The following is a 15,038-nucleotide window of genomic DNA, read 5'->3' as shown; positions in this document are numbered from 1 at the left end:
AAAAACATAAGCAGTCGAGTTGAATTAATGAGAATATAGAATTAAAGTCAGATAGCTTTACCTTTTTAACATCTCTTACTACAATATGTAGAGTGTTGGCAGGACCAAGTTTCTGATAAAAACAAACAAACAAAAACAAAACACACACACTCAAGCATTTTGCATTTTTCCCCCCAGTGGATTAATGAATTGCTCTCATCCTCTATTGTGCTTCTTTTGTGATAAGCTCCAAAATGATAATGGTTATGGTGCTTACAGTGTTGTATAACTCCTCTAATCGAGGGATGGTTAGAAAATGGTGAATGTTTACACCGTTTTCTATCAGGAGCTTGACAAAATCCACTCTGTCCAGAACCAAAGCATCCATCATGGCCTGCTCGAGGGAGTTCACCTGAAGAGGGCGACAGTGAGCAAGAATTTACAGTGAGGAAAAGCTAAACACACTGAAGCACTAAACTTAAAGCTAAGTATGTCGTATATGTGAGATTATCTAGTTTGGTAATGGTGGACTATAAACCCTATTCCAAATGTCTCACTTAAAGACCAGTGATTACTGCAGATAGTGTACGACAAAATAATGGCAAGAAAAAATGTATTTTAAGTAAGCTGCATGAATGTAATTCAATTCATGAACAAATGACTCTTATGAGCCACTTCTGTTTAGTGAATCAAAAACCTACAGCACAAACAGTGAAGTCTGATTCACAATCAAATGACTCTTGATTATGATCTGGCTCTTCTAATGAATTGGTAACCTAAGCTGCGTCCGAAATCATACACTTCCCTAATATAGTATAGATGAAAAACAGTATGTGACAAAAGCAGTATGTCCAAATTCACAGTACTGATAAAAGAGTAAAGAAGTACCTGGATGACCTTCTACTTCCAGCGAGATTCTGGTGTGCATATGATAGGCTACTATATAGAATATACTTTTTTAGCAGCCCTGAAGTAATTGCTCAAATTCAAAATAAGTACCTACTCAAGAGAGTATGCGATTTCGGACGCAGCCAAAGACTCAAGAAGTTTGGAGTTACTGGATTGAATCAGTCTGACAAATCCTTAATTTCAAGTTTTGTGTACTTAATGTTCATGAGGAAAACCAGCAAGACTTCATATAAAAATGGGTTATATTATATTATATTATATTATATTATATTATATTATATTATATTATTATACAAAATACTTTAATGATGGTGGAAAATATGGTGCAGAGAGACCACACTGTCTTACCCAGTTGAGTAGTTCTAACTTTCTGGGGTCAGTTTCCTCTGGTTGTTCTGGTTTGGCTTTGCCTCCTTTGCCCTTTTTTCCTCTGGCCTTTCCTTTGATACGTTGAGTTGCTCCTTTCTGCTTTTCTTTTGGTGCTGTGCTGGTGGAGATGCTAGCAAGGGCACTCGCCGGCTATGAAAACACATTTTACAACTTAAGAAAAGTATCTGGGAAATCATTATTGTCTTATTTCTTAGGTATATTTTGAAAAGTCACATGTTTCACTCACTGGTAGGTTATGCCCATACACAAAGATTTGGTTGCGTGCTATGTCAACTCTGTTCCAAGCTAAAGCCAAGCTCAGTTGATCTGGAGCTGATGCGTTTGTTCCTGAATTACAATGAACACATTTGAGCTCATTTTTAACCATGGACCAAAACTGTGGTGAAATTTTAGAAGGTCTGCATTCTCACAATACCTTTCAGTAATGCAGTCAGGATAGCCATTTCAATGTCATCTTGTCCCTCAGCGCCCATTCGAAAGACCGTTATCTACACATAACAAGTTAAATGGGGCAGCAAAACTAACACTTGACACTTTTTAATACCTTTATTTTGGGCAAGGATGTGAGCTCATTCAGAATTATGGTGATGAAAATTAATGGAAGATCTGTTTTCATGGATGAATGTTTGGCTTAATTTGATCAGAATTAAGTATTAACTCTGCATAACTTCATAGCTCTCAAATTAAGTAATACTGCTTTCCTTGTTTAAGATGTCTGGTATCAAATTAAATTACCTCGGAGCTGCAGTCACATGCACGGTAATATTAAATGTAATCACGTTGACGTAGATGAGTGGCCTTATTTCAAGACACTCCTGAGTGTTAGCATTCATTGCTAATGAGAAACGTATGGTTGAGTGTGCAGTTAGATTAGTATCTCATGGCTACAATGGGTTGCAACACCTAAACCTAAACACTTAATATTTTGAGAATGAATGTATGTCAATTTCATGTTAAAAATCTCTGTTTAAGCAAACCATTTTTTACACAAATTGCTTTGTGTAAAAACATTAGCATGCTTGTTTTCATACTAGCATCGGCTAAGCTGTCAATAGTCACTTTTAATAGTGTGCTTGAAATTTTTAAGTACATTTATGTCCCTAATATCCATATAAACCAAAGGTTTTATGTATGTACATGGACTTGAGCTCTTAACATACATTAGCATCTCATTTTATGTAAAACACTGTTGTGGAAGCCATTAGCCTATCTAATGCCAGACAACGTGATGTGATATCACTGTAATAAGCAGGAGATGTACAGTGTGGATTAGAGAGAAATGGATCCACCCTCCCTCCCTCCCCCATCTGCTCATATTCAGGAACAGGGTGAATGAGCGTAGCTGGTAAGCAAGAACAGGTGGCACTTCACTGATCCTAGTCCAGATGTATAGAGCTACAGATTATCTCCTGTCCTGAAGCAGTATTACTAAATACTTAACATATCACTTACCCTCAGTTAAAGCTGCAGCAGCACAAATATTACCATTAGCCGAGCACTGGGTCACTGGGTAAATATCTGGTGATTGTGAAGTCCATTCTAACTAATGGACTCAGAAAGCACTTATTTTCTACCAGATCATGTTGTAAATTGCATGCTTGTCATCTGTTAATCACAACAGTCTCATATGTGAAGCAAAATCATTAGTCGCTTCTGATAAGAGTGTCTGCTAAATACTTTACATGTAAATGTAAAGATGTGATGTGATGTACCTGATTAATACAACTAGGGAGCAGATGTAGATGAATGCACGAGAGACACATGAAGAAAAACACATGACAAAATGAATAATGAATGGGAATGTTTATTGATGAAAGTTTGCACAAAAAATATTCACTCAATATTTAGTCTGATCTAGCTGGTCTCCCAGCCTGGCCAAACTGGTCTCTCTAGAACAAGCTGAAAAGCCAATCTAAAACCAGAAAACCCGACCAGACTGAGAGACAACCTAAGAGCATCTTAGACTGGTTAAAAAAGTTTTTATTTCATCAAGAAAGAAAATGAATGGTTTTGTTTTAATGAATGTTGGTCTACATTTGTTACATGATCTTAAGCCATTGTAAATACTTACCAACTCCCTCTTCTTCATGCATTCAATGACCATTAACAGAATCTGCCCCGACTGCATTTTGTTGTAGTTAAAGGTTTTTTGGATGGTGACCAGGAGTTGCTCTTTTGCGTCCTCGTTTACCAGTCTGAAAATACAGTTTTGATAATGAACAGATTGGGCAACTGATTATCAGTGTTCCTATTAATGATGGGTCTGTACTAGAAATTTAAGGGATTATGTTCAGGTAGCTGGTCATTGTTGGAACATAAACCCCTAAAGGCCAATCGGGACCCTTTCAGGGTGAAGCAAAAGGTTACATCTATGCATCAATATCTTGATTACATCTATGCATCAATAAATAAATAATAAATTGTGGAATTTTGCAACTGAAAAATCAGAATCAAGTAACGTATTCCAGAGATCTGTTTAATAATGATTATTAACACTCACCCTTCAATCTCTGAGTATTTGTGGGCGAAGGAAATAATATCAGAGGCTCGACCACTGCCATCACAAACCACTACAGGCACAGGCGGTTCCTCACGCAGGCTTTCCAGGGCAATGGAGATGACATTGGGACCCCCCTCCACAATCAGACACACCACCGGTACACCCTGGCCCAATCCTAACACGCATACACACAAAAAAGCAATTCACTTACCTAAATATTTTGATTTTCTTAGTACAGGGATTGTGCACATATCAATATAATACTATTACAAAACATTAGCCTGAATGTTTGAGCCTTTTGGGTGTTGTTTTTTAAATCTTATTTTCAATTACTCCAAATGCATGCACATAAAAAAATCAAAAAGCCCTTTTGTGATTAACAAAAGGAGTGGTATTTAAAAGTCGGAAATGTGGGGAGTACAATCATTTTAATTTGCTGCTCCCGGGTCTGATCCTAGATCAGCCGATGACGATGTGAGTGGTGACAGCTGAGCCTCCCTTTGCTGTCCCTGCCTTATCACAAGCTCCAGGCATAGGATGACAAAGGGAAACCCACAGGTCACAGACAGCAAAGCCTTGATCAAACCTGTAATGGCATGGGAGCATATCTCCATTGGTCCCCGACCCCATCACTGATAATCAGGATATATCTTGTGTCATTCAAACCCTTAGCGAGCTTTCAAATGCACCCTCTTAGGAGATCAGAGGTACATTAGACCTAAAGCAGATAAGATTCGCTGATGCTACTGCACTTACGCGTGTTAATCTTCTGGAGTGAAATGTGTTTCTCCAACTGCCTGCGAAGTTTGACCTCCGCACCATATTTCCCACATGTGCCATTATCGGATAGTATGAAGTGCGAGTGGCTATTGTTGAGAACGGCAAGTTTGCTCAGAGGGTTGGAGATGGCCTGGTACGGTTTGTTCACCTGAAGAGGAACAAAACATTGCGGATGTCAGTAGACAAGTATGAAGCTTCTACTATTAGTTGACGTAGCAAAACACCTCAGAATATTAGTTTAAGGTACAAGTTTATGAGCACCATCATGATTTGTATTATATACTGATAGATCATGCTTACATCTTTTCCAATTAAATCCTCTTTGCTCTCCAGAATTCCCCATGGAGCAATGCCTATAGCGCAGACCTTCCATCTGGATTTAGAAGAGTGGTCCTTCAAAGCATCTCCAACGTGCCGGATTACTCCTACATTGTGAGAGTAACATAAAACAGATTAAGGACACACTCTTATGCACCTGATATCAAACAAATCACATATCCCTAAGAAAACCAGATTGAAGATGGATCCAAATGTTGGATGATTTCAACTGTGTGGATTGAATACGTACTTGTAGACCAGGAGTGGGCACCACTGATCATGTCATGCAGAGTTCGTCTCTATCCCAAATTAAACGCACCTACTTTTATTTTCTAGTAATCCTGAAGATTTTGGTTAGATTTTTCAGGTATGTTTGACTGGGGGTGGAGCTAACCTCTGCGAGACAGTGGCCCTTTAGGACTGGATTTGCTTGTCCCTGTTGTAGACCATAAATACCCACCGGTGCTTACTCCACCAGTGAAGATCCATGCTCCGGTAGTCACGGCAGCCTTGATCAGGCCTTTCCCAAAGACTTGCTTTAGTTTGGGCTGCAGGTCAAAGTTCTGGAGACCACCGTGAACTGATATGAGCAGCGTGGGCAACTCCAGCTGCCATTCCTTCACCATGAGATGCAGCAGGCTGTCCGGCTTAGTATCATGCGACACCCGAATGTACTGTAGGAAAGATTGCATTTTAAGATTAAAGGCAAATTTAACTGTCGTTCTTGTTTATTTTCGAACTATGCTAGCAGGTTCATGAATCTTTTCCTGCAATTATGTAACCACAAAAGCGGTTTGGTTGGTTATTTAGACTTTGTCTAAATAGAGTTAGTTTGTTTATTGCCATGCACTTACAGGTAGTTAACAAATTCGTTTTCCATTGAAATACCAGGTGCAAAAGTAGCGCAACTAGTTAATGAATTCACCCAATAATGTTCAGAATAGATACCATGGCTTTGTTGACAAATCCTCCTCCTTGAAATTCAATGGTGCCGTAAGCGTCAGTAGGGTTGGTGTGGGTATGTCTGACCACCGACCATTTTTCTTGAGGAGGGTCCACTTGCACAAGATGGTTCTCTTCTGATGGCTTGTTGGTGGCGGCGCCTGCTGCAATGGCTGTATGTTGAGTCACTAGATAACCACAGGCGCACCTGAGGAAAATCACAGCAGAAGTAATGTTGGAGGTTTGTTTTATTGCATGCAACAAGTTGTGGCTCAATTAGCTGACATTTCATCATTGAAATAATTTGGTTGGAGGGTACCGTCTATTCTTTCTACACATATAAACCACCTATCAGGGCTGTGTCTAAACCGGGGTTGGTGTTGGTACACGCATCAGCGCACATCCTGGCATCCCTCCACCTACAGGAAGTGTGGTGGACTGAACTACACCGATCCCTTCATATTCAGCCCTGAAACATGCCCACACAGTGATCTGTAAAAGGGCTTATGATGTCACACAATCACCCCTCATTACATAAGAGACTAAAAAGGCTCTAAACAAAATGAGTCATAGAGGTAATTTGTCTTGCACAATGGTGTCATTATATGTACTTGGTTGCGTGTTCTTTAGCTCACCGGGTTGGATCCTTGGCTGGAAATATATTCATACATTCTCTTTTGCAAAAGGTTCTCTCAATCCAAGCTTTCTGGCACTAGGAAACAGAGAAGAAAAAGTAGTAAATATGGTGTAAAATTATCTGAAAATATACATTAATGTTTCACAATTCAGATCAATAAAATAAAACACCTTTCTGACCCTCAGAAGCAGAGAAGGCAGTAAATAAAGTGGAAGAGTCTTCGTATTTAGGTTTTAAAGTTTCACAATTCACATTATTATGAAATTAAAATAAAATAAATAGTAGTTTGGTTCTAGAAACAATTATACAAGCACAAACCTTCAACATTACACATATACAGTATTTAATGTACCATCATTTTTACCATCAGACCTCATATTTCAACATCAGTTACAGCAAGAACTGCTTTTAGTCCCTTGAGTTTGCCTAGAGTGAATGGAGTAAATCCTCTTTGCAATGATAATCCTTACTAAAGTATGAGTGGTACAGTACGCGCAAGCTGTAGATATACAGAAAATATCGAAGAGAAAATATGTACATGGCAAATGCATAAAAATTAATAACTATGGGCACTTCTTGTGAAATGCATTTGTTCACCATTATCACAGATCAGTGTGCTTTTAGTAATATACACAGATAATGCTGGTCATTTACAGTTCCCCCATAGTTATAACACTGCAAATCAACTGTTGCTTTTGGTCAGGATGTGTAGATATATCAGTTGAATGAAAGACCATCCAGAGAGTCTAGCCTGTGGCCTGTTTTGCTTGTAATTATTAGTGCATAGCAAATTAGAGTTCAAACCCTGTTCCAGACCAGAGATATTCATCTCTTTTTTTTCTGTTCAGTGCCATGGAAACCCACCAACATTTTTAGCTTTTGCAAAAGACCATGTCAGATTTTGCCGTGCCAGCTTTGTGATTGTCCTCTTGCTCTGGAAGAAATGAACTTTTGGTTCAAAGCAATATCTGTCTGGGCTTTTGTTGTTGGTTCAGCCCTAATTAAGAAGAAAACTTTTGAGGCAAATCTCCTCTGAAAAATCAGTCACAGGGCAGTAGTCAAGATAAGAAAGGCAGAACATGTTAGAAACCCACCAAACCATGACTTTCCATTGCACAATTAAAAATGTAAAGCAATGAAAACTAATATATATGTAAACATTGTTAACAAAGATGTTTTTTTGGAAATTGCTCATTGCTGTTGCAGGGAGAAAACACAAGAAAATATTGGTAAATTATTCTCAAGTTTTATATTTCAATACTACGATCTTCTAAACCCAGTCCTGATCATTCCTATCCCATCCTCACAGTAGCATCAGTAGACCATGGATCCATGGGTTCCTTCTGTTCAACTAGCGTTAGCTAGCAGGGGTCCTACCTGTGGAGCCTCTAGTCGATGTTAAGAAAGTGCCAACTGGAAACTTTCTGCATCCGTGTCCCTCCTGGAGCTCTGCTGGCAAGGGGTGCTCTTTCCCAGAGCGCCAGCGCTCAATGAATCCCACAGGACATGAAACTTCATCACTTTATGAGGGGCTGTTCATATGATGAGCATGTGAGCAGGCTCTTTGTTCGGGGCACGTCCCATGACTCCAGTTCAAGGTAATCCTTTTGGGAGTCCCATGACCCCTCTCTCCTTGCCCACAGGGTATTTTCATCCCTCGCTGGAGCAAAGCACAACAAATCTACTTTGATAGCTTCACAACCCCCATGAAACGTACTCCTTAAGCTCAGAAAACCTTTTGCGACGGCTTTTCTACCTCAAACACTCTTCACAAGTTGATGAGAGTCAGGTTTGTATCTAGAAATGGACAGGAATGGGAACTCACCAAGCCTTTCATTTGAAAGTGTCACCCTCCTCTGACCACTTTGATTTCAAGCCCAATTTGCATAATTGAGAGAATTGGGCATTCTTTTGAAAAGAGGCCTAGTTAAAACATGACAGGACTCCAGTTGGGGGCAAGGTCATCCAACACTAATTGTTGTTAATCTCTATTTTCACCAACCATATTGTGGAGGGAAAATGGTTCTGACGGACTAACAATCACGTCTAAGCATTGATGACTCTACTGACTTTATTATTTTAGGGAAGAATCTTTTATACAAATAAATAGAGAAGTCTTTAACCACCAACCATAGTGAGGAACACTACTCAGTAGAAGATGTTTCATCTGTTGATTTAAGAAGATCCAATTGTGAAAATATTAATAATACATTGTGAAATAAACTAGTGGTTTGGATTTATGAAGCTATCAGTAGTTGGTAAAAGAATATCAGTAAATCATTCTAAGGTGGTTTTGGCTGGTCTCCCAACCTGGTTAAGCTGGTGTTTAGCTGGTCTACTAGCATGACCAGCTTAAAATGCCCTCAAAACAGACCAGTCTGACCAATTTGGCCATGCAGGGAGATTATTTAACGACATTGGGCTGGTTACATATTATATTATTCAGCAGGGTTGCTTGGTCAACCATTGCAAACATGGGGAGATTACACCCAAAATGAAGATGTCCATTTAGCCCTTCATGGGTCAAATAGATGTGCTGAGATCATTGGTTTAAAGTGCTTTTCAATGGGTTATTTCCTCAACCATCTCACTCTTTCAGCAGTCTGATACTGTCCTCAAAACCCACGTGGACTACTGGTAATTAAAGCTCTTGAAGACAAAGGGCTCTTGCCACTGCAGTAGTTCAGCCAGTATGACGCACTTATTTCGGCTTGTTTAAACTCATTATCCACAGCAATTAAAACTCAAATCTGCTGAGCACTCATCAGCTTTGTTAGAGTTTTCCTCGGAAAACGGACAAAAGCTCTCTGGAAGGAAAAACCTGATTTTCTTGCTCAAATTAACAAGGCCTATAGCAAACCTGGCAACAATCAACACCATTGAGTCTTTTCCACATAGTCAGACATCTCGCACATTGTTGCTCAACTAAAAAGGCATTTGTTCATAAATAGGATTGCAGCTGCGATTTGTGAGAGCTGAAAAGGGGAAATCAGATTAAAAGTTTATGCAAAACTTTCCCACAGTTTGTGGTCAAGTCTGCATTTTCACATTGTAAAGGCAAAACCCACAAAGACATGGTAAATAAATACATACTTTCTAAAATTTGATATAGCATAGCCTGTTAACACACTTCGTGCATTGTTTGAGTTTCTTCAAAACCAGACACTGATGATCACATGAGAGGGCAACGGTCCGGGACCCATTCCTTAGAACTAATGAGCAGTGTGGGATTTGATTTGTGCTCACAGTTCAACTCACAACGTTGTAAACCCCCCCCAAAAAAAACACTATCTGTCTATCTATCTCGCTCTATATTTGTGAACATCTAGCAAGAGAAAGACAAATATCTTTGAACACTTTGTGAGTATTTAATTTTGTGCCCTAAATCCTATTTGAAAACTACAGTAGAACTTTCTCGGTCTTTGTGGATGGGTGTTCATCCTCTAAATCAGTCTTGACCTCTGAGGTTCCCCAAGGATCTATCCTATCCCCTATTTTGTTTTCTCTATATATGCAAATCAATGTGCCTTTTACGCAAAATGACAGCCATGGTTTGAGTGCTTTAATCTCTTTTTTTTGTCAGGTATTAAAGCATGGATGTCCCTAAATTTCTTAAATCTCAAGGAGAGTAAGAAAAACGCAAAACCTCTCTTTAAAAAGGCTTATAAGAGTTAAATGGGGCTAGTCTAAGTTTCATTTATGTGTTTATGTTGCATTTTACTGTCATACTGTTGTACGTTGTACACAATGGTCAACTACTGTTTTTTTATTGTGCTTTATAAATAAATTGAGATTGAGATCTTGCTTGTAAAGAACTTTTAACATCATTTTAAGATCTTAAACTGAAAAGCTATATGTTTTTTTGTTTGCCGTAATTTGTTCTGATGGTTGCCAATGCAGTATTATTGAGGTTATACCAAGTTCGAAGACAATGGTCTGTAGAGTTCTGGGCAAGTTTAACATGCCTAACCTTTTTAAACCAGTACTTTCCCCCTCTTACTCTGTCTCTAAAAAGACTCATTGTCTCTGTGGGTTTGAAAATCCAGTTAGCCATCATCACATGAGACCAACATGTCACTGATTAGCCTTGAGATTTCTTAGTCATAAGACACATTTTTTAGACAACTATGTTTGTGTGAGAGTGTTTTTCTCTGTCTGGGAGGGGGGAAGGGACAGAGACCGAAAAGAGAAATTATTGTGAATTTTTGGAGGATGCATGCAAATGTCAAAGGAGGTGTTTAAATAACCATATCCTTGGACTGGACACAACCCCTTAAAAACTTTCTGCATTAGTCTATTTGCAGGTGCTGTCATCTTTTCCCAATTATTTTAGTTACTTTTCTTTGTGAAATTTGTTTTTCACTGTACTGCTAAACAATAATAGCAGTATTACATTGTTTCACTAATCACACATTCATAAACATTCACAGGAATTTGATTGATGTATTCTGACTCATTTACCATCTACTGGAAGATACTGAGTAGATTTTACTTTGACAACTCCTACATGTTTTACATGAGTCCAAAATGTGCCTCTTGGCATTGGCACAAGAGTCTACCGCTGTAAAGATATATTCAATTCCTTCTGAAGGCTATAACTTCATTGTTAATCACATGAAATTGGACATTTGAAAGTAGGGAGTTAAAGTGCTTAATCTTGCCTAGCTGCTGGTGCTCATACTGGGCATTATGGGGGATTAGAGGCAGCAGAGGAGCATCAAACCACAGAGGTGCCGCTCATTCTGGTGCTGCTGGAGAAAGTTGCGTTGCTTGTTCGGGCTTAGAGCCGCCCTTTTGGTTTCTCATGCGATCGTTAAGATTAGGATTTGGATTAGTAAGAGATTTAAAAGATGCAAATCTGTTTTATATAATGTATCTCTAACTTCATGTTTCGCAACATAGCAACAAGTTAAATTTGCTTTTCAGCTTCATGGGAGCAGCCGTGGTTAGTGGTGCAACTGTAGAGATAATCTGCAAGTTTTAAAGAGGGAAATCAGTTTTTTAAATTTACAAATTCATTTTTCACATTACCCCTTTGCATATTATATTATATTATATTATATTATATTATATTATATTATATTATATTATATTATATTATATTATATTATACATTTTATTTATAGGTGCCGACACTCAAGGACACCTCACAAACACAATAAAACAATCAACATTAAACAACAAATAATCATTATTACAGCGAGACTGGACAAAAGCATCAAAGCAATCACATAAAAGCCTGCCTAAAAAAATGGGTCTTAAGGCAAGATTTAAAAACAAGAAGACTTTCATTGTTTCACACATCCTGTGGCAACAAGTTCCATAAATAAGTTCCGTGACTAAAGGCTCGGAACCTTAGAAGCTGTGCGAGTTTGAGGGAGAACAAGAGTGAGTGCAGAAGATGATCTTAAAGTACGACTAGGAGTGTAGATATGAAGAAGGTCAGATAAGTATAAAGGGACAAGATTACTGAGTTCCTTGTAAGTAAGAAGAAGGATTTTAAAATCAGTACAATATTTGTATGGGAGCCAATGCAAGTGTTGTAATATGGGAGTAATGTGTTCAGTTAGAGGAGTTCTGCAAATAATACGAGCAGCTGAATTCTGTACTAGCTGGAGTTTGTAGAGAAGCTTTGAAGGCAGGCCATAAAAAAAAGAGTGTTACAGTAATCAATACGGGAAGTAACTAAAGCATGAACAAGAATTGCAGTGCTCTTTAGTGAGAGAGCTGGATTAAGTCAATTAATATTACGTATGTGGAAATATGCGCTCGATGGTGTTTTTAGCCCCCAATGGCTCCTTCCAGGCAGCTAACCCTAACCTCAACCTTAAACCTACCCATCCCCTCGCTTCCTGGAAGGCGCCGTTGGGGGCTAAAAACACCAAACACCGAAATATGCAAAGCGAATTACACTGTTTACAGTATGTGCTTCGAATGAAAAAGTACTGTCAAAGATGACACCCAAACGTTTAACCTGTTTAGAAACAGATACTGGCAAATTATCAATATTCAAAGGGGAAAATTTAGATTTGGCCAGATTGGGTTTTGAACCAAAAAAAAAAAAAAAAAAATTGTTTTACTGCTTTTAAGTTTAACAAGATTTGATGTAAACCTCTCTTTAATCTCAGCTATACAATCTGAGATGATAGATGGAGGTAGGTTTGGAGGACAGGTAAAGTTGGGTATTATTGGCATAGTAGTGGAATTGAATACCAAATTTCCTAAAATATTACCAAGGGGTAGAAGATAAATAATAAATAAAAGAGGACCCAAAACAGACCCCTGTGGAACACCAGCACTGATTCATGAAGGCTTTGATCTAAACTGCTTCAACTGTACAAATTGAGTATGAATATAATATGATAACAGTTTACCAAGCCTCACTAACAATTCAAAAACAAGTTAAGAAGCATATGCACAGAAATAATAACAAGCAGAATGATTCTACATCTAGGTTAAAAAGGTAAACAATATGTAGCCCAAGCTGATTGGAATGTCTTCTACACTCTGCCCCATTCTTATTGGACGAAGACTAAACCCTTCAAGTTTATGTCTAAATCGTTTTAAAGTTTTAGTGTTTAGTTTTAGTTTTTTTAGTACTTGAAAATGTATTTTTATGGTTTAAGTTTTAGTTAATGATAAGAATCCTGCTGTGAATACCTGGTTCAGTATCATGTCACATACTCCTGACTTCACTCATAAAGAAAAACATACTTTCACTCTTTTCAATCACCTCTAGATCTCTAAATCATATTATTGGAAACAGCCCTAAACATCACTAAAACCAGTGGACACTCTTACCTTCTGTGACCCTGATGGTGTGCGTTTAATGGAGGCCCGTGTGACTGATACACTGGCTCTCCTGCCGCCCCTCTCCATGTGTCCGGTTCACGCTGCACCTCAAAGACTCATAACCGTGTTGGACCCTCTAAGACCCTCTTTTGCTCTGTCTCTAAAGCGGTCCCAGCACTAGCAGTGCAAAAGCTCATCTCCTGATGTTCACTCTTTGGGTTCTCCCGCCCTTAACTGACAAGACAGAAAGATGCAGATGAGGATAAAACATCTCTCTATGACACGCTTGACACATAGACCCCGTTTCCTCCGCTTGACAGCCTGTAATCAGGATTAATGCAGCCAGCTCTTGGGAGCTTGCGACTTTAATGGGGGAGAGATTTAATAAATGGTTATTGAAGGTTATTCTACTTTGGGACACTGTGGCCCAAAAAGGTTATGAAGAACTTTGTGAGGATATGTCTCCTGGACTGAAGACTTGAGTTGCAGGAAGATAACAGGTACACTACCTGTGATATGTCAGAAGGACTGCAGTATAGTTGTAAAGTGAAGAGAAAGTCTGTGAGGACGGAAAGGTTTGCAAACCGTATAACAATATTTACCTGCTTAGATCATGATGATCTTATTACAAATGTCCTGGTATATTTTTTTGTTAAAGTTAAGTGAACCATCTTAATAGTCCAATACAAGAGTCTAGCACTCTACAACCAAGGGATTATTGGAAATAAATAAGTATTAAATGAATTTCATTTTTCATTTTCTAAATACATGCACACAGAAATAAAAGAATCAAACAAATGAAACCTGAAACAGATGTGCACCTTCCAAACCTTTCAAATAAATTACATTGAGAGGAACCTTTCTGTAAATGCAGTGTGAACATTTGAAAAAGTAAAATAGAATACTGCCCCCTTGTGCTTATTGTTGTTATTCTATGTGTGTTCAGGGTCCCTTTTTATTAAAGTGTCCATGTTACACACACTTTATATTGTATTATAAACACTATATCGATTACCCTACATCTCATTTCACTATAAAATGCTCCTCGTTTCCTTTGACCAGTCGTGGCTGCCCAGAACAAATAAATATCAGAATGCATATTAGAATATTTATGAGTGTATATATGTATAATATGAGTTTATAAGATGCCTCATCTAATGCATAAAATGACAGCATTATGTAGAGGTAAAATGTGGAACCTGTCAGCTTTTTAGCAATAAACAAGTTTCTAAAGTTACATAAGAGTAGTGATTTGTTGATAGCTTGATTTTGTATTATTTGTGAGGCTTTGTGCTTACTAAAATTACAAATATCATAATTAATATAAAAATCAATCCAAAAAATGGCTTCATGCACAAGGGGATTTAAACCAAGCCAGGACAAACACTGATATGTTTACAGGCTAAAATGAAAACATCTACTAATTCCTCCAACACTTTTGATTAAATGCCACAGATGAGTACATTTGCTAATTGAATCTTGGACATAGGCCTACAATAAACTCACAACAATAAAATCTGAAGTGCCTAAAGATGAGCTGAGTCCATAGCAGTCATTCTAGCTCTTACCTGTGCTGAATTCTGTGATCTTCACATCAGATTATATTGTGGTCTAAACAATGAAGTTTCTCCTCAAACAGAAGTGCCTTCCCTCCATGAAACAATACTCAAAGTGTTTCCATTGCTTTAAGAACAGATAATGCATAATTTCTCCTCGTAAGCAGACACAAATGAGCTTTATGGGCGCAGATGGCTCAGGCGCACATTCTAATTCCCTACAACTCCTGAGCCT

General features: G+C 38.3%; 1 protein-coding gene across 3 annotated transcripts in view; it reads right to left on the bottom strand.

Moving 5' to 3' along the window:
• Window positions 1-15,038, bottom strand: part of trpm1b (transient receptor potential cation channel, subfamily M, member 1b) — a 23,149-nt gene extending 8,111 nt beyond the window's left edge. For 2 of the 3 annotated variants that reach the window (XM_084095692.1, XM_084095693.1), the window contains exons 1-14: window positions 14,816-15,038; window positions 13,257-13,481; window positions 6,454-6,530; window positions 5,825-6,026; window positions 5,337-5,550; window positions 4,859-4,983; window positions 4,535-4,706; window positions 3,779-3,953; window positions 3,350-3,473; window positions 1,694-1,766; window positions 1,505-1,605; window positions 1,237-1,407; window positions 257-391; window positions 62-112 (exon numbers count right to left, since the gene is read on the bottom strand). In XM_084095692.1, the coding sequence (XP_083951818.1) occupies window positions 62-112; window positions 257-391; window positions 1,237-1,407; window positions 1,505-1,605; window positions 1,694-1,766; window positions 3,350-3,473; window positions 3,779-3,953; window positions 4,535-4,706; window positions 4,859-4,983; window positions 5,337-5,550; window positions 5,825-6,026; window positions 6,454-6,530; window positions 13,257-13,334 (1,698 nt within the window). In that variant the 5' untranslated portion in view covers window positions 13,335-13,481; window positions 14,816-15,038. Of the gene's footprint in view, window positions 1-61; window positions 113-256; window positions 392-1,236; window positions 1,408-1,504; window positions 1,606-1,693; window positions 1,767-3,349; window positions 3,474-3,778; window positions 3,954-4,534; window positions 4,707-4,858; window positions 4,984-5,336; window positions 5,551-5,824; window positions 6,027-6,453; window positions 6,531-7,832; window positions 7,955-13,256; window positions 13,482-14,815 lie in introns of those variants that run through there. The other variant, XM_084095694.1, reaches the window with a different exon arrangement.

The sequence above is a fragment of the Abramis brama genome (genome assembly GCF_963993115.1).
Source record: "Abramis brama genome assembly, chromosome: 20".
Taxonomy (NCBI): domain Eukaryota; kingdom Metazoa; phylum Chordata; class Actinopteri; order Cypriniformes; family Leuciscidae; genus Abramis; species Abramis brama.
Note: the sequence above shows the minus strand (reverse complement) of the source record. Positions and strands in the feature narration are given on the sequence as shown.